This window comes from Diachasma alloeum, unplaced genomic scaffold (genome assembly GCF_001412515.2).
Source record: "Diachasma alloeum isolate Michigan unplaced genomic scaffold, Dall2.0 Dall_scaffold_00198, whole genome shotgun sequence".
Lineage (NCBI taxonomy): Eukaryota > Metazoa > Arthropoda > Insecta > Hymenoptera > Braconidae > Diachasma > Diachasma alloeum.
Genome location: NW_021680363.1, coordinates 2,351,668 through 2,372,215, shown reverse-complemented (window position 1 = coordinate 2,372,215; position 20,548 = coordinate 2,351,668). Strand labels below are relative to the sequence as shown.

At 42.1% G+C, this 20,548-nt stretch overlaps 1 protein-coding gene across 7 annotated transcripts in view; it reads left to right on the top strand.

Annotated features, from left to right (window-relative positions):
* Positions 1–20,548, top strand: part of LOC107035442 (CUGBP Elav-like family member 4) — a 338,453-nt gene that overhangs the window by 304,987 nt on the left and 12,918 nt on the right. For all 7 annotated transcript variants that reach the window (XM_015252830.1, XM_015252829.1, XM_015252831.1 and 4 more), the window contains 3 exons: positions 4,680–4,759; positions 19,182–19,328; positions 20,332–20,461. In XM_015252830.1, the coding sequence (XP_015108316.1) occupies positions 4,680–4,759; positions 19,182–19,328; positions 20,332–20,461 (357 nt within the window). The remainder of the gene's footprint in view (positions 1–4,679; positions 4,760–19,181; positions 19,329–20,331; positions 20,462–20,548) is intronic.

Here is a 20,548-nt window from a genome sequence, read left to right as displayed (position 1 = left end):
AGGAGTAGTTTTGCGCTGTAATCTAGATGAATTCACCCAACGGCACTCCCTCGCTATACGACAGTGTCATTTCCACCCCCTTTTCCTTCGTAGAATGTCATTTGCACAAAAGTATTTCATTAAAAGGTAAAATAAGGAGTTAAGAGAGTAGTTATTCATCAAAATAACACATCAAATTTTACATAAAAATTCGTAATACAACGATAAACACAAAATAATACCTCAAATTGTATAAATTCAGCGAATAAATAGCGTTGACAAAATGAAATTGTAATAATTTCACGAGTCCGCGAGAGACAGATAGAGAGAGCGAAAGAGAGAGAGAGAGAGAGAGAGAGAGAGAGAGAGAGAGAGAGAGAGAGAGCGACGGCTGAAATTCATTTGGAGTTAAACAGTTTAGCGGGTACAGTTGGTACACAAGTCTACAACCAATAGCACAAACGATAGAGTAGTGAGAGCGAGTCCTCAAACTCATCGTCGTCGTCACGTAAATTCATCCTTCCGTAATTCTCGAAGCCCCGGCATACCAGTTTTCTCAGGCATCGTCACGTCCCTGGGAAATTCTCCGTCGTTCGTTCCGGTTTTCCCCTTGCATATATATATACAGATATAGCCTCATCACACCCTCCCTCCCTCCCCCTGGCCGCCTACCCCCCCACCCACGCTTCATCCCGTTCTCTATCCAGCCTCGTATTCGGTCGTGTCTGCATTATAATGGCATTACGTGTCCTCGTATTACATCCTGCTACAAGCCGACCCAGACCGTTCTGTCGTTCATTCCCTTACCTCTCAGCCTCCGTCCCGCTGGTGGTACAGTGTTCGCGCTTCTCCGTGTACTCTTATTTGTTTCGTCCTAGAATCCCGGATGTTACCGGGGGTAAACTCGGGGTCTGGAGAGGTGCCTCGCGAAACGCTTTATCGACATGGGAGAGGACAAAAAAATAGATCTTCGGGGTGGCTGGGGATGTATTATATTTGGGGGGAGGTTATTGTTCACTTGAGACCCTCGGGGATTCTATTAAGTTAAAAAAATATTTGGAGAATGTTAGAGCGCGCGGGGAATTTCGTTGCTCAGTGGGAAAACAATTTTCTCGCGTCAAGAAAATTACGGCGGATAATCGAGAATGATCTTTATTTGAGAACGTTCGTCATTCGTTATAATAATGCATTCGCATGAATGTCGTGAAATTAAATGAGTTCCATTTTGTCTTCAATTAATGATGAATTTATCATAATTTTTCATGAAGAAAATAAAATGACAATTTCCGAGGTTATTATTCACTTGAGACCCTTCGGGCTTCTATTAACTAACAAAATATTTTGAGTTCATCATTTATCATCATTTATTATAACAAGGCATTCCCATAAATGTCCCATAAAATTGAATAAATTTCATTTTGCCTTCTTCAAAAAAATAAAATTCTAATTCGCAAAAACTGGAATCTAGCCTTTAGAATAAAGAATATTCTTTCCCATCTACAAATGGATAGGGTAAACGACAACTGAAGAATCGATAAAGACACAAGATTACCCTCGCGCATTCGTCCAAATCGGCAAACATGTCGAATGACAAGAGTTTACCGACAATGTCCGAGGGTTCGATACTTTTCATATTAAAAGTATATGAGAGCATGTGTATATCTCCTGAATTCGTACGTCCATCCAATGGTATTATCGATTTAGAGAGAGGGGCGAGGCCAAACGGACTCTGAGTACACACACACACACACACACACACACATACACACACATTCATTTTTTTTTCTTGTCAGGGGGATGACGTCATTGTCAAACAGAGGATTGTATCACGCGAAAACGTAGAGCTTAAACGTGTTCTTTTTCAGCAAGAGAAGGCGGGTTGGGGTGAAAAGGCCGGTCGTGAGACTTTTGTTAACATCAGGATGAAAAAGGTTTAGTGTGAGAAAAATTGGGGCAAGATAAGGGGTATCAGAATTGACCAGTCATTGGTTTAAATTGAACGGTCAAAAATGCTCTCGGTGAAAACACTAAACTACAGTATGATTTTCATTACTATAATGTCCAGATGGTACTATTTTCCCCCATAATGGATTCAATTCTTTTCATTTAATGGGAAATAATTTGGTTTTTCTCTGCCAAACAAAACATCACGAGATTAATTCATTAAAAACGCTTAATTTCTTCTTTATGACCCACATTTAAAAAAAAATCCGTATTTTCATGTTGACGAAGGTCGGTCGAGGGGTAAAAAGAATTGAAAAGCCTCGTACTAATACCAACGCCGGTACATTTCTCGTCCGTGGATCAATTTCATTAATTAGGCTGGTAAATCCGAGCAACTCCGGGACGAACCGGACTTTCCTAATTGGCACGAGGCGCACATGTTTTATAAAGTGGCTCTGTGAGCTACATGGGTACCCTCCCCCCCCCTTCCCCCCACCCCCTGGTCAATGGTATTAGAAGAACTCGGGGATTTTCGTCCGTGCGTCACACGTACATGAGAGTGTGTTTGAATGAAGTCTGTGTTACATGAATCGCGTGGAAAAATAGTGGGGGGATTAAATACGCTGACCAAGTTACAAAACATTCGTGTTCAGCGCGGTGATATATTTTTTCGGACAGAGTCAAAATAGAAAAAGGGATTTGGAGCAGAAGGCATTGAGGACGTGCGTATACATCAGCGGGAGGTACAGCCGTGGCCGAGAATTTGGAATAGGAGCGGTGGATGTGTGTGTATGTCTATTCCGATGTAAATTGTGGGGTGGAAAAAAAGAGAAGTGATATGGGGAAAGGAAAAAAGGGGAATGGAGATGGGGAGAACATCATTGTCCTGAATTCTTGAATGTGACTGAGAATGTTCCTGATTCGAGACTATCAATCCATTTTGGAAACGATTTTTTTTCTTGATGCAATCCCCCCTGTGCGACCCTCATACCCCTCGCGATCACCTCATCTGTTTTTCCCTTTTGAATCTTGTGATTACTACACTTATCTCTCCTATTTGACCCTCGCGATTACTCCATCTCTCGCATTGACCCTTGTCACCTCTCCTCTCGTCTCTTCCATTTGACCCTTGTGATTACTCCCTTCACCTCTCCCGTTTGACCTTTCTAAAAATCAAATTTTAAAAAATCGCCGGAGCTGGGATTCGAATCAATGATTTCCGGCACCACAGGCGAACGTGCTATCACTGCGCCAAACACACAGCGATAATCCCTTGACGTGAGATAATTCCCCTTCTGAGAGAATTAATAATTTCATATTCACAAATGTTACATTAGCGAGCCTCCACTCATGATCACATGCTATCGCCGCCACCTGGCGTTGATTAAACCGTTCCCAATATATAAAATATCATCACAATATACAGCAGAGAAACCCTCGTCACTCACATGTTTACACCCTCCTCTAATACTTCTGAAAAGGGTCGTTACAATCCCCAACCCGTGTGTGTGCTGTCCCTAAGATACCCTCCGATAAAGTGCCGAAAGAATCACGATTCACCTTTGTGTATTCCTTCTTTTTGTTATTTATTCACTTATTCTTGGCCTAACAACAGAGGAAAGGAAAACAATTTTGATCTCGAGAAAGAAACTAAAGAATAAAAAAAAAACGAAACAAATTGAATTACGAAAAAAGAATGGCTAGAGGATGTACTCGAGGGAGTCTGAAGTATATAGAAAACATTTCTTCGCTCTCTTGTTTCATCAAGAGAGATTTTTATCGAATGCACTGGTTGTATGGTGGGCGCACTATACTTGCCAAGAAAATAAAACTACTTCTGTTTGGTATCGTCACGGAAAAGTTCGTTGGCCATTCGTTCTATATTGCCCTGTCCACTCGACTCACCTCCCACTCTATCCCTTTCATTTCCCGTATTCTGTTTTCTCCTCTGACTCAAGTCGAAAACTATGTTTGCCCGTTGAACAACAACGAACAACAAACAGGATGGACCACTACAAAGCCTCGAACCTCTGAGCGACTACTGGAGACTTTACCCCCCCAATGGTTTTGGGCCATACCTTCCAGTATCAATACCCCTCCCCCTGCCGCCTACCCACATCACCTCCTTCCTATTTTAACTGGACACTTCCGAATACAGATCACGGAGATAAATATTACTGTCAAAGGAAACAGGAGAATCATGGACCTCAAGTCAAGGACTATCAAGGAAGATCAATGCTTCAATTTCAATCTTGTCAAGCTTTCAGACTTGCTTCTACGGTTATCATTGACTGTTTGATGAAGAAAAATCTCCGGTTTGTTTTGGTCAACAGACCTGTATCAATACCGTTCGCTGCCGACTTGGCTGTGGAAACGAAATGTATAATATCGAGTCTTTATTGTTTTTACGGAAATAAGAACAGTTTCGATACACACGGAGGCGAGCAGTATCTTGACTGCTCTTCATTCTCCATCCCCTCATCTCCGGCGCGGGTAAACATTCTTTTATTAAAGTGTACATCGTGCTTGGTTTGGCGGCAACAATTTTTCAAAAGAGGCTGTACACAGACAAGAACTCTCCTTTGTCTTTGCGCTTAGGGGACGCCATGAAAGCTATTCATCTACCCCCCCTCGCGCTGTTGTTCTCCTCCTCGACAGCAATTTCATGACAAGTGTTGGGGGAATTGTCTCCATTCTCTTTTTAATGAAGATTTTGATCAATGATTTTTCATAATTCGATATTTCTTATGTTACAGGTTGCGCATTCGTGAAATTCCCGTCGCATCAGGAAGCACTGGCGGCAATAAACTCATTACACGGCAGTCAAACTATGCCGGTGAGTTATCAGATTTTTCTTAATTAATAGAGGAAATTGGGACAGGTCGACGTAAGTGGACTACTGGGGGAAATTCATCCGCGACACGCACAAGTAGATATTCGTGCATGAGTATGGTAGGGGGAAAATGATCTCTTAAATTTTTAAATGGTTTCAAGGTATCATAATGGGAGATCTCGAAATTGAGAATTTAAGACATTATAAATGCCCGCGTTTAGGATATCCGAAGATTTTTTTTTCCACTCAACAGATTTCCCTCCCCCCTTATTTACAATCTGAGGATGAAAAATCCAATGAACTCGACTATTTTGACATTCTCTTCCACCGGACAGATCAAAACAGATAATTAACCTGTTTGTTTCCACCAGTAATCCACAACGAGAATTTCGTAAATATCGAATTTGAAGTTTTCCTCGCAAAGCAGTTATATTAATTAAGGGCACAAATTGAGGGAAAGGTGAGTGGGATATATACCGAGGCGTTAAAGTTTGTTGAGAGTGCCAGATGGTCGTGGGGACAGGGGGGTCCAAGGGTAACGGGGACAACGTAAAATGTAAAGCCCGAGAGCGAACGGTGGCAGTTGTACCGGCAAACACCCCAGTAATGACTGGCCAAACACAAATCTGCATAATACTTGGGAGTAAAAGGAGAGAAGCCAGGAAATTTCGTGGAGGGCGGAGAGATGGCCGAAAACTTTGGGCTGAGGCTTAGGAGAGAGAGAGGTGGGCTCATGAATTCCATAACCTCTGCGCCCATCCAAAACCGGGAATATAATTGAATTGTCGAGGCAAAGCTCGCGGTGTCGAGTCGAATTTTACCTGGACGATGTCGCGAGAACTGGGGGAGAATTCACCCTGTGACCCTCAGATAGGGAAGGGTGGGGTGGGGCTGACGTTGGCTTCCACTTCTACATCTCTTGGTGAATTTCCCAGCGGCAAGAACCCTCCAGTAATTTCCCCCCCGAACATAGAAATAATATTTATTTAACAATGACCGAGAATTGAAGGGTGGAGTGAGTCAGCCGAGCTCTGAAAATATGGCCCTTTTGGCGCACCCCAACATTTCCATTATTCCTCATCATTTTTTTCTTGTTATTCATGTTATTCTAGGTCGCTGTGACCACCTTGCCAACTTCTATTTACTAATGTGGCGAAGACTTTAAGTCCTGGATCTGAAAAAATTCCATCCGAGCGGGATTTGAACGCGGCACCTCTCACATGTGGAGAGACGACCTTACTTTGCCATTGAACATATCCCTGCAATAAAATAAATTCTATCGTCGAAAATGTCATCTATATTTCCGGACCCTAACATTTCCATTATTCCTCATATTTTTTTTCCTATTCATGTCATTCTTCTATATCACTTTGACCATCTTTTCGACTTGCATTTACTAATGTGACCAAGACGTTAAATCTTGTATCTGAAAAAATTCCACCCGACCGGGACTTGAACTCGAAAGATATTCTCTAAGTAAATTCTATCATCAAAAATGCTATCCATACTTCCGACCTTCAATCGTCCTTCGCTCAAGTGAATGGATAATTCGACGATTATATCCCTAACCCAATCTTCGAATATGTAATTCACTAACAGCTTTCTTCCACCATCGTACCTTATTAACTCCAGTAACAGAGTTATCTTATCTCCACCTATACCCTCCTCCCCCCGGCTCTTATTCCATCCATGATAAGACTTTTCATATAACGCAAACCCCGTAACACGGGCTCCTCTTCGATACATGCAAGGCCCGGGGGTAATTTGATTCGGCCGCGTTCGCTCTCCCCAGCCCCCAACCCCCTGTCGTCCGACCGATGTCGACCCCGACAGACGCGTCCGCTAACCCCTGCAACCCCCCTCGTAACCATCCGATAGACGAAACTGTATTACGTTCACACATCTCGACTTATATACCTACCAAATGAGATATTGATTCGCAATCTGATACGTGCAGGGGAGTGACATCGTATTCTGTCGGTCTTTATGATATTTCCTATTGACAAGGAATTTATCCTTGATGTCTGATACTTCCGCATTTTCTGTCGAGTATTTTCTAATGTTCATCATTAAATGAAATACGACCTCGCGACGGATTAATTTGAATTATTATTATTCATTAAAAATCGTGAAAATTGAAGGAATGTTTTTAAAAATACAAAGTAACATCATCAATTTTTAAATCATTAAGCTCTACGCACTTGACTATCATGTATATATTGCCTCATTAGGCTTATGTATGATGCCAGTAAAAACAAGAGTGGCTCGGAGTGATAGATGCCAGGATCAGCCTCTCGAGTGGGTTCCAAAGAGCAAAGGGGGACTAAAAGGTAGAATTATCGTACACCGAGAGTACCTCGAGGGCTTGCCAGAGGTTGAATCATCGAGGATAACAGTGGAATAAGGGCGCAACGATTAAACGTTGTGAAACCCACACCCCATCGCGAGTTAGAATTGTAAAATGCTGAAATGGTTGAGTCCTTGGAGTGATTAAAGACCCGTTAGGGACGAGAGATGCGCATTGTGATGACTCTTATAAGGATTCAGAGGCTGTATGAAATCAAATGCCAGCCCACTGGCTTATTCCGACAAAATTCCAAGTGGGCCCTCAAGCATTCAACTTCCACTGGTGAATATTCCAAGGCTTGTAAACTCATGTGCAGCATGAAGGGGCGGGTAGACTACTTTCATGGGGTTGTGAACGGAGAAGAGACAGGGGCTCTTGAGACCCTTCTGGAGGATTGAGGAAAAGTATTGAATTAAATGATGCAAATTACCGTCAATTACAGGGATAATTCAACAGTTGAGTTCTTGAGAATTCGGGCGACGTCTTGAGGGTGAAATTGAGGGTCAAATCTTGGGGCCACACTGGCCCCTACATTGACCCTGAAGAAGTTCTGTCATACATTATTCATCTCCTAGAGATATTGGTGTAATATTTTATGACAAACATTCCAGAAAATATTACCCCAGACGTCAGCGCCTAAACAAAAATAACTGATCTATCCTAAATCGCGAGCAATATTTGCAATTCCTAGAACGTTAATTTGCCATTTTCCCCCTTTCATTATAGTTAATACGAACGAGCTCGACACATTGACGTTTTGTTTTGTTATCATTTGGACAACGGGTGAAAATTTGATGATATGTGTCGAGCACAGTCTATCTGCAAAACATGTTATGTTGGAAAGCCTCGACTGTGACATTTCTTGTCACGGTGAATAGTGGAATGGGTCGAATGGGGGGGAAACCGTTAACTTGTTGTCAGTCAAGGTTTTCCCGTCGGCCTCTCTACGTCCAATCGTATCACTCCGGTGACTCTCACCACTGACACCAAACCCAGAAGCCTGTCCAATAAAGCAAAAGGTTACGCATTTGTATGTTTCGGAATTGTGTATCATTCAGCGGCAATCATAATACGATTTGACGCGGAATCAGAGATATAATTGTTATGTCAAATTCTCTTAACAGTACCCCCCGGGACTTTAGCCAATTGTTCATTTGATCGAAGCATGACACAAGTGATTAATCTCGAGCAACTCGAAAAACTTTGTTACTCCATTTCTTTTCCCCATAATGAGAGGAAAGAGATGGTCCATCGGCTAAGGATCCTCATAAAGATCCTCGAGGCAATTCTATGCCGCGACAACGCGGCCACCCCCCCTTTACCGCTGGCTGTACCTTTCCGGTACACGCCATACTCATCACCGGCCGGATGTACCTTTTCTCTTCTTCAACGGTCGAGTGGATAGAAGGAAATTGTCTCCGCATTAACGGAGACTCGGAAACTGCTTCTCCAACATTTAATTAAAGACGCGTCCTCCTCTCCCTATTCACCCCCCTCCCCACTCGACTCTCTTTTCATTCCACCCCACTTGGTAGCCTTCTATCTGTACTTGTAATTATATTCTTTTTCATTCTGAAAATAAACATTTGTACTTGGTTTAATTTTTTCATTAGACGCTGTATGAGCTATGCCAAAAGGAGCAACTTTTACATTTCGGAATATAATATCGGAAATTATATATCACTATAACTGGTATGATATATTTAATATCATATATCAAATGTTAAGTTACAAATAATCTCGTTTAAATGACTAAAGTATCCAGACCATCTCTCTGAAATAAATCCCCCCATATTGAGATATACTCTCAGCCAAAATACCCACTTCCACCCCCTTTAAAATTCCTCCTAGTCCGTATCCCGGAAATTACGTAAATTCGATGTGAGAAAACCGCAAACATACATACCACATCCTCGAGCATCCTGATTCACGAATAATTATAATCCTCACTCCCTGTTTTGCATTCAAGGTATTTGCGGCTTTGGTCACTCGTAATTTCTAATCCAGCACTTGTGGTTTTACGCGTATCGAGAAATTGATTTGTCCGTAGGTAGGATTCGCGGTTCGTCGGAGATTGCCAAAGAGAGTGGGAGTGAGATGGCGAGTGAAAATAGGATAAACGTGAAAGGGGCAAGGGGGAGGGGTGGGGGGAGGGTGTATAAATGGGATACAAGGGTCCTGGAGCAATTCACCCCGCGTTCCGGCCGGTCATGTGGTTCAGTTACGTTCCAACAGTTGAATCGAAAATTAACGCGGAAACGGAAGTGACGACCAATGAGAACTTAATGGATTGATTTAACCTTTCAAGTTGAAAATATCTCTATTCCTCTTTGAGACTTGTACTCACTGGTAATAGCACCATTGAATATTTTCAATAATTCCCATAAATACTTCATTGTTTTAGAGAAATGGAATTTCATCATAAACTCGAATAATAAAAAAATGCTGCATTTAGTTCTGGCAATGAATTTTTTTTTGTGAATGCATTGAACTGCCCATTCGAAGAGACGGACCATAATACGTTTTACAGGCCCATAAATCTATCGTCGATAAGCCATCTCGGTTTCGTCAAACTCATTCGCACGTTTCTTTTATATTTTCCCCTCTTTCGTCTTTTTTTCTTCCATCTCAAGTACCAAGAGCGCGATTCCGCGGTGGCTTTACGACATTCCAGACATTTACAACGCTCGTTTGACGTTGGACGTGAAGAAAAAAATCAACACGCTAAAACAATGCGCAAGGAATCACTAAAAAAAACGAGAAGAAACTACAGTTTCCCCGGTTAATAGTATATTCCGCCATTTACTCAGCTTTATTTTTTCAACTTTATACTGCTTTCCCTTCGGATGTCTATCACCAGAAACCCATTCATCCGACGTGGGGCATTTACCGAGCCTCAAACCACCTCAGCAGTTCCGATAATAAACGGTCGAGAGCCACGGCCTCGCAAAAGTCGCTCGATACCTCCTCTCTCCGAGGACCTCTATACCGCCACAGCCTCCCAACCGCGTCGCCTAAATTCATTATTTAGTAATTTCGAAATTGCCCTGGTCTCACTCCACTCCCACTCCACCAATTTCCATTCTGTCGGGACCTTCAACTTTATAACTCTCCGAGGCGGCTTCAAACATTTTTCTTTTTTAATTATTCCCTGATGACATTTAATGTCCATCGCCACTCAAGATTAAACAATTTTCCAAGTCTAAAATTGAAAATATTAAAAAGTGAGATAACAATTCGCCAGTTGTATCTTTCACGGGACATATATGGGCACAGGTAGAACGAAAAATTACTTTTGCCAAGGAATTGTTTTCTTGTGAGAAGATATAACTATTCGGAGAATTATTAGCATTTAGAATTATTCCAGGTTATTTATCATAAGAAAATCTCAAATTTAAGAAAATTGAAAATCATCTCATAATTTAACATAATTGTAATATTTGTAGAGGAAATACGCTCCTAAAAAAATTCATTCATCTCCCAAGAAATGCCTTGGCAAAAGTAATTTTTTTTTCACTACAAGGTCAAATTTAAATCGCACATATCTTCTCCGCTGAGAAAAAAAACAGTGAAAAAAATTGTCTGCACAGTTTTTCACAGAGAAGGAAACTGTGTGAGATACATAGAGAGGGAATGAGACTACTTTAATGTGTACGATAAAAAAGTTAAGGGGGAAAAAACGAGGAAAAGTGTGTAGAAGAGTGAGGTGGTACCCACTGAAAATTATTTTCCAGACATGAAAGGCGCGCGGATAAATATTTGTACTGTCGACACACAGCGGTAGAGTCTGTGAAACGTTTTCTGGCGTATGGAAGTGCACCCCATGGTAAATAGAAAAGTGGACCCTGAGTGGTGGGGGGTGGGAGGGAGGGGGGAAGGTAAAAGGGAAAGAAAACAGTTTTTCGCTGGGTATACTTTCTACGCGATTCTCTTTGTCCCTCCCACCCTCGCTTTCCCTTTTTTCGGCTGCTACTGATTTTTTACGCCCTGATCTACGCCAGTTATGCGTAATCGATACTGACGGCAATGTAAATCATAAACGATGATGATCATGAGCCTTGAGGAGAGTTATTTTCAATGAAGAGGCCGTGTTTGCGACTGCGACATGTCACATTTTGAAAGTCGACTTTCCTCCCGAAAAAAAGGCTAAATATGGCACTTCGGCTCGGGGTGAAAAAAAAAAATTTTTTTATTTCTGCTTTTCTGGGGCAAGTGAGGGTCTCAGGGGCATTAGGCGGGCTAGAAAATACAGAATCAGCGTTCACCCGGCGGAAAGATTCGATTTTGGCGAAAGTCGACTTTCCTCCCGAAAAAAGCCTAAATATGGCCCTTTGGGCCCGGGGGGAAAAAAAAAAATTTTTTTATTTCTGCTTTTCTGGGGCAAGTGAGGGGCGCAGTGGCATTAGGCGGGCCAAAAAATGCAGAATCAACTTTTACTCGCCGGAAAAATTCGATTTTGGCGAAAGTCGACTTTCCTCCCGAAAAAAGCCTAAATATGGCCCTTTGGGCCCGGGGGGAAAAAAAAAAATTTTTTTATTTCTGCTTTTCTGGGGCAAGTGAGGGGCGCAGTGGCATTAGGCGGGCCAAAAAATGCAGAATCAACTTTTACTCGCCGGAAAAATTCGATTTTGGCGAAAGTCGACTTTCCTCCCGAAAAAAGCCTAAATATGGCCCTTTGGGCCCGGGGGGAAAAAAAAAAATTTTTTTATTTCTGCTTTTCTGGGGCAAGTGAGGGGCGCAGTGGCATTAGGCGGGCCAAAAAATGCAGAATCAACTTTTACTCGCCGGAAAAATTCGATTTTGGCGAAAGTCGACTTTCCTCCCGAAAAAAGCCTAAATATGGCCCTTTGGGCCCGGGGGGAAAAAAAAAAATTTTTTTATTTCTGCTTTTCTGGGGCAAGTGAGGGGCGCAGTGGCATTAGGCGGGCCAAAAAATGCAGAATCAACTTTTACTCGCCGGAAAAATTCGATTTTGGCGAAAGTCGACTTTCCTCCCGAAAAAAGCCTAAATATGGCCCTTTGGGCCCGGGGGGAAAAAAAAAAATTTTTTTATTTCTGCTTTTCTGGGGCAAGTGAGGGGCGCAGTGGCATTAGGCGGGCCAAAAAATGCAGAATCAACTTTTACTCGCCGGAAAAATTCGATTTTGGCGAAAGTCGACTTTCCTCCCGAAAAAAGCCTAAATATGGCCCTTTGGGCCCGGGGGGAAAAAAAAAAATTTTTTTATTTCTGCTTTTCTGGGGCAAGTGAGGGGCGCAGTGGCATTAGGCGGGCCAAAAAATGCAGAATCAACTTTTACTCGCCGGAAAAATTCGATTTTGGCGAAAGTCGACTTTCCTCCCGAAAAAAGCCTAAATATGGCCCTTTGGGCCCGGGGGGAAAAAAAAAAATTTTTTTATTTCTGCTTTTCTGGGGCAAGTGAGGGGCGCAGTGGCATTAGGCGGGCCAAAAAATGCAGAATCAACTTTTACTCGCCGGAAAAATTCGATTTTGGCGAAAGTCGACTTTCCTCCCGAAAAAAGCCTAAATATGGCCCTTTGGGCCCGGGGGGAAAAAAAAAAATTTTTTTATTTCTGCTTTTCTGGGGCAAGTGAGGGGCGCAGTGGCATTAGGCGGGCCAAAAAATGCAGAATCAACTTTTACTCGCCGGAAAAATTCGATTTTGGCGAAAGTCGACTTTCCTCCCGAAAAAAGCCTAAATATGGCCCTTTGGGCCCGGGGGGAAAAAAAAAAATTTTTTTATTTCTGCTTTTCTGGGGCAAGTGAGGGGCGCAGTGGCATTAGGCGGGCCAAAAAATGCAGAATCAACTTTTACTCGCCGGAAAAATTCGATTTTGGCGAAAGTCGACTTTCCTCCCGAAAAAAGCCTAAATATGGCCCTTTGGGCCCGGGGGGAAAAAAAAAAATTTTTTTATTTCTGCTTTTCTGGGGCAAGTGAGGGGCGCAGTGGCATTAGGCGGGCCAAAAAATGCAGAATCAACTTTTACTCGCCGGAAAAATTCGATTTTGGCGAAAGTCGACTTTCCTCCCGAAAAAAGCCTAAATATGGCCCTTTGGGCCCGGGGGGAAAAAAAAAAATTTTTTTATTTCTGCTTTTCTGGGGCAAGTGAGGGGCGCAGTGGCATTAGGCGGGCCAAAAAATGCAGAATCAACTTTTACTCGCCGGAAAAATTCGATTTTGGCGAAAGTCGACTTTCCTCCCGAAAAAAGCCTAAATATGGCCCTTTGGGCCCGGGGGGAAAAAAAAAAATTTTTTTATTTCTGCTTTTCTGGGGCAAGTGAGGGGCGCAGTGGCATTAGGCGGGCCAAAAAATGCAGAATCAACTTTTACTCGCCGGAAAAATTCGATTTTGGCGAAAGTCGACTTTCCTCCCGAAAAAAGCCTAAATATGGCCCTTTGGGCCCGGGGGGAAAAAAAAAAATTTTTTTATTTCTGCTTTTCTGGGGCAAGTGAGGGGCGCAGTGGCATTAGGCGGGCCAAAAAATGCAGAATCAACTTTTACTCGCCGGAAAAATTCGATTTTGGCGAAAGTCGACTTTCCTCCCGAAAAAAGCCTAAATATGGCCCTTTGGGCCCGGGGGGAAAAAAAAAAATTTTTTTATTTCTGCTTTTCTGGGGCAAGTGAGGGGCGCAGTGGCATTAGGCGGGCCAAAAAATGCAGAATCAACTTTTACTCGCCGGAAAAATTCGATTTTGGCGAAAGTCGACTTTCCTCCCGAAAAAAGCCTAAATATGGCCCTTTGGGCCCGGGGGGAAAAAAAAAAATTTTTTTATTTCTGCTTTTCTGGGGCAAGTGAGGGGCGCAGTGGCATTAGGCGGGCCAAAAAATGCAGAATCAACTTTTACTCGCCGGAAAAATTCGATTTTGGCGAAAGTCGACTTTCCTCCCGAAAAAAGCCTAAATATGGCCCTTTGGGCCCGGGGGGAAAAAAAAAAATTTTTTTATTTCTGCTTTTCTGGGGCAAGTGAGGGGCGCAGTGGCATTAGGCGGGCCAAAAAATGCAGAATCAACTTTTACTCGCCGGAAAAATTCGATTTTGGCGAAAGTCGACTTTCCTCCCGAAAAAAGCCTAAATATGGCCCTTTGGGCCCGGGGGGAAAAAAAAAAATTTTTTTATTTCTGCTTTTCTGGGGCAAGTGAGGGGCGCAGTGGCATTAGGCGGGCCAAAAAATGCAGAATCAACTTTTACTCGCCGGAAAAATTCGATTTTGGCGAAAGTCGACTTTCCTCCCGAAAAAAGCCTAAATATGGCCCTTTGGGCCCGGGGGGAAAAAAAAAAATTTTTTTATTTCTGCTTTTCTGGGGCAAGTGAGGGGCGCAGTGGCATTAGGCGGGCCAAAAAATGCAGAATCAACTTTTACTCGCCGGAAAAATTCGATTTTGGCGAAAGTCGACTTTCCTCCCGAAAAAAGCCTAAATATGGCCCTTTGGGCCCGGGGGGAAAAAAAAAAATTTTTTTATTTCTGCTTTTCTGGGGCAAGTGAGGGGCGCAGTGGCATTAGGCGGGCCAAAAAATGCAGAATCAACTTTTACTCGCCGGAAAAATTCGATTTTGGCGAAAGTCGACTTTCCTCCCGAAAAAAGCCTAAATATGGCCCTTTGGGCCCGGGGGGAAAAAAAAAAATTTTTTTATTTCTGCTTTTCTGGGGCAAGTGAGGGGCGCAGTGGCATTAGGCGGGCCAAAAAATGCAGAATCAACTTTTACTCGCCGGAAAAATTCGATTTTGGCGAAAGTCGACTTTCCTCCCGAAAAAAGCCTAAATATGGCCCTTTGGGCCCGGGGGGAAAAAAAAAAATTTTTTTATTTCTGCTTTTCTGGGGCAAGTGAGGGGCGCAGTGGCATTAGGCGGGCCAAAAAATGCAGAATCAACTTTTACTCGCCGGAAAAATTCGATTTTGGCGAAAGTCGACTTTCCTCCCGAAAAAAGCCTAAATATGGCCCTTTGGGCCCGGGGGGAAAAAAAAAAATTTTTTTATTTCTGCTTTTCTGGGGCAAGTGAGGGGCGCAGTGGCATTAGGCGGGCCAAAAAATGCAGAATCAACTTTTACTCGCCGGAAAAATTCGATTTTGGCGAAAGTCGACTTTCCTCCCGAAAAAAGCCTAAATATGGCCCTTTGGGCCCGGGGGGAAAAAAAAAAATTTTTTTATTTCTGCTTTTCTGGGGCAAGTGAGGGGCGCAGTGGCATTAGGCGGGCCAAAAAATGCAGAATCAACTTTTACTCGCCGGAAAAATTCGATTTTGGCGAAAGTCGACTTTCCTCCCGAAAAAAGCCTAAATATGGCCCTTTGGGCCCGGGGGGAAAAAAAAAAATTTTTTTATTTCTGCTTTTCTGGGGCAAGTGAGGGGCGCAGTGGCATTAGGCGGGCCAAAAAATGCAGAATCAACTTTTACTCGCCGGAAAAATTCGATTTTGGCGAAAGTCGACTTTCCTCCCGAAAAAAGCCTAAATATGGCCCTTTGGGCCCGGGGGGAAAAAAAAAAATTTTTTTATTTCTGCTTTTCTGGGGCAAGTGAGGGGCGCAGTGGCATTAGGCGGGCCAAAAAATGCAGAATCAACTTTTACTCGCCGGAAAAATTCGATTTTGGCGAAAGTCGACTTTCCTCCCGAAAAAAGCCTAAATATGGCCCTTTGGGCCCGGGGGGAAAAAAAAAAATTTTTTTATTTCTGCTTTTCTGGGGCAAGTGAGGGGCGCAGTGGCATTAGGCGGGCCAAAAAATGCAGAATCAACTTTTACTCGCCGGAAAAATTCGATTTTGGCGAAAGTCGACTTTCCTCCCGAAAAAAGCCTAAATATGGCCCTTTGGGCCCGGGGGGAAAAAAAAAAATTTTTTTATTTCTGCTTTTCTGGGGCAAGTGAGGGGCGCAGTGGCATTAGGCGGGCCAAAAAATGCAGAATCAACTTTTACTCGCCGGAAAAATTCGATTTTGGCGAAAGTCGACTTTCCTCCCGAAAAAAGCCTAAATATGGCCCTTTGGGCCCGGGGGGAAAAAAAAAAATTTTTTTATTTCTGCTTTTCTGGGGCAAGTGAGGGGCGCAGTGGCATTAGGCGGGCCAAAAAATGCAGAATCAACTTTTACTCGCCGGAAAAATTCGATTTTGGCGAAAGTCGACTTTCCTTCTGAAAAAAGCCCAAGTATGGCACTTTGGCTCCGGGTGAAAAAGAAATTTATTTTTGCATTTCTAGGACCTGCGAGGGTTTCATTAGCATCAGAAAAGTTAATCGATATAAAAACTGAGGAATCTAATCGAAACTAATTTTCATTTTTGAAGCCTTGCAGAGGCTGAAATAAGCCTTGATAAAGGCTGGACTGGGCCTGACTTGAATCTCGACAATAGTCCTTTGAATCACCCTCATTTCAGGCTGGAGTGAACGATGAAATCAAGCGTGTCCCAGGCTTGCAGGTCAGCCTATATAATTCCTACCCGGGGAATCGAACCCGGAACCTCTGGCTGCGTAAGAGAGCACCTTCTACACTGGACCACACATCCAACTAGCCCTACTTATTTGAATCACATGGTTTTCCTTCATTCAAAAAATAAAGTTCACGCGCTCGTAACATAGCAAACTCCTCTAGCCCATGGTTCATAAAAAGTCGACTTTTGGTGGAAGTTTAAAAAACGACGAGACTTATTTTTGCCCTAGAATGGGAAAAGTTCGAGGTCATGAGCCGAAAAAAACGACTTCACTCACTCACAGCAGAATACGCTATTTTCTAAACCCTCACGCGATCCCACCTCGGAGAATTTCATATCAAACACGTCATGTAGGAATACACCATGCACACCGCGGACCAAGCGTACAGAAAGAGAGACGGAAAAACCCGGTGAATTCGGCTCTTCTTTCTTTTTCAATGTCGTTCAGACTAGGTGTACCAAGGGGAGGGGCGGTGGTGGCGGGAGTAAAGGGACTAATGAACCGTAATCCCCCGGTAATGACGCACTGGGCTCAACTGGCGCCGATACGACCGCTTCATCCCTCTTTTTCTCTCCCATCTCTGCTTCTCCATCCAGCGCACCCATATATATAGAATCTCAAAGCCTATTCGCATAACGATGAATAGGGTATTTTTCCATCATAAAAAAAAATATCATAAAATAACGAGGAAAATCAGATGAAAAGGGAAAATGAAGTTGGATTGATCGATCGGATTTTAGTATGATTTTCAACATTGAGTTTTTAGGGCTAAACTTTGGGAGTCGTATTCTCTTCCCCTTCTTTGATGGGAACCATATTAGCTCAGTCCTCAGGGGGAGAACCATGAAAACTTTTTTTTTCGATAAATCTTTGGCAGGAACTTTTATATGATCATCAACTTTTGGGCTGTGTTTGCTGAAACTTTTTAATTATTCCATCATGTGCTGCGAACAAATGGATTTATATTCAGTGAAAAAATGATGATGAATGAAGCATTTGAATAAATAAATGGGACGTTATGGGTTGAAACAAATGATCCTCGAGTGAAGTGTTACCTCGAATGTCTAGACTGTATGTCTTAATGACTTATTTTGAGACACTAGAAATTTTAGCAATTTTAGTCATTTTTAGTCATTCTTCAGGGCATCTTGAACCCGCATTTCCTGCAATTTCCAGCAGCTCTTCTCTGCTAGTTACATTGAGCTTTGAACCTAAGGAGCCAGGCACACAAGGTCTGGCTGTCCTTTGTAGAGCCAAATCCTTTGGTGCTTACGTTCTACAACGGTATAGACGATATTCGCGTGGGGATGTCAATATCGTGCATTGCACATCTCTGGATCTAAATGGGAGTATTGATCACCTCCGGCGGTGAGACTAGTTCGGAATTTCCCCCCCTGACGTTTGTTCCTGTTAACAGCGTGTTTAGTGTAAATACAATCATGGATTTTGCTCAGAAGAACTCTTTGATAATTAAATCATGAAGGGACGAAATCTCTTTATTAGTTTCATAGAAAAACTTGCGCGAATTTTAGCGAAAAATCTATTAATTTTTAACCGCAATATTTTCCAATGGAAAATAAGTAAAATTTTAATTTTCTATGCAACTTTTTGTATTGAGTCTTTCCAATAGAAATTCCCCGACAGGAATTTTCTATTTTGCCACTCCATTTTCCTTCTTCTTTGATTAAGAACATAAAATAAAAAACTAAGAAAATTTGGAAAATAGAAATTTTCAGCGAATTTGCCAAATTTTTCCATGAAATCCCTTCGTACATGTCGATTATCAACTTCATGACAATTTTCTTGTCAACTCTAGCATATTGTCTTTCCAAAATCAAGAACATGACACTCAGAAACTTTCACAAAACAGTCCTCCGAAGGCCACGAGTAAACCCAGCATGACCCTAAATTCCCCAAGACCTCATCCACTATCTCTCCTTGAATTTCAGTCACGCCCTGAATTTCCATCGACGACATGAATGTATCATCCGGAAAAGCCCCCATACACCCCCCGAAAAACCTGAAGACGATGAAATGTCGTACAGAGGTCATACATCCGAAAACCGAAAAGCCTGCCTGGCGAGACTACGAACGCCCGTTTCTACTGACCACCTGTTGCCCATTTCCCATTTATATTTTAGACGCCGTTTCGTGCCCCAACCTTCCTTATTTCACTTCTGCCTCTTCTTATTGTCCGGGATTCAACGGGAAAATGGGAATTTGATGGTAATAAATTGTTAATGTGTAAATTGTTGATACATTACCCCCTCTCCCAGTCCCTCCAATTCACCATTTTTCCTCGATGTAAAACGAAACAAAGGGAATTGAAATGCATTGTTGGCTCAGTAACATCAGAGAGTTCTTGTCGAGGGATTATAATCAATATTGCAGCCACCTCTATAATAATCCCATCATAACGCGCAAAGGCTAACACGTAATACGTCCTATCCCCGGATCTCGTGTGCATCACATAGACGCCTGATTATGTAAACCAAACGCTCAATCCCTCGTCTCTCCACCCCCTGCGCAACCCTTGGGCGATTGTACCCGCGTGTGTATGTTCCTCTCATTAGACCGTTATACAAGTGAATATTATTCAATGACGATAAAGCTGATGATGTTGAATTATTTTCAATTTTTATTCCACTTTTGTTTGCAGGGTGCCTCATCCAGTCTAGTGGTAAAATTCGCAGACACTGAGAAAGAGAGACAACTCCGGCGAATGCAGCAAATGGCCGGAAACATGAATAGCCTCCTCAATCCCTTTGTATTTAATCAGTTTGGACCTTATGGTGCTTATGCTCAGGTAAATATTCATGTCGAATCGGCTAAGAGTTCAGTGTGTGGAAGGCTCTGGGTTCGAGTCCCGACTAGAGCGAATTTGCCAGTCACGTGCATAGAAAATATTACAATGCGAACAACAATGGATGATAATGCGAAAAAAAACAGATGCCGGAGACAGTTCATGGGCTTAAAAAAATTAAAATTCAATTTTTTTACTTGTTCTTCACAATTTTTAGTTTTTCAATCCAATTTTCTATTCCATCGAATTAATGGCTAATAAAACTTTAACGTACTTATGCGAAAGTATTTTACAGCATGCAATAACATTTTTTATGCGCGTGGCGGATTTTTAAGGACAATTTCAGTATTGTTACTACTTAATGGTGATAATCCAAAACATTTTTTACGTGAAAAATCGAGAAATGTAAATTGAAATATGAAAAAATTTGATGAGTGCAATAGACTCTTCTTCTTCTGGAATAGAAATTCAATTTTTTATTTATTAAATTCATTTTTTTCCTTCATTAATTTTCAATTTTTCAGTCGTATTGAAAATTCAGCCATAAAATGAGTTTTATTAATGAATAATAAAACGTTAGCGCATCTATGTAAAAGTATTTTACAGCATGTGATAACATTTTTTATGCACGCGACATTTTTGTCGCTCTTCTCCAGAATAACGATATTTACTTTTGAAAAAAGGACATTAAATTTTCAGTATCTCAATCGGTCAATGACAGTAACGCTAGATAATCGAATTTCACAAGAAAAATTAATTAAAACATGAAAAAAAAATCATCCATTTTTCTAATGAGCCTTTCCCTTCATCCATCCGATGAATGAATAATAAAACTTTAGCGCACCTATGCAAAAATATTTTACAGCATGTAATAACATTTTTTACGCACGCGACAAATTTTTTCCCTCTTCTCCAATATACCTTCTGTCACCTTTAAAAAAGTACATTACATTTTCAGTATCTTTATTAATCAATGACAATAACCCCGAATAATCAAATTTTACAGCAGCAAGCAGCACTCATGGCTGCAGCGACTGCTCAGGGTACCTATATTAATCCAATGGCAGCACTAACCGGACAATTGCCCCATGCGGCATTAAATGGCATGCCAAATTCCGTTGTTCCACCCAGTTCCGGTAAGCAATTTTTTATTTCTCTCTTCTCCCCTAAAACTTTGAGAACAAAATGAACGGTTTGTAGGAATGGGGGGCAGAGGGGGGGGG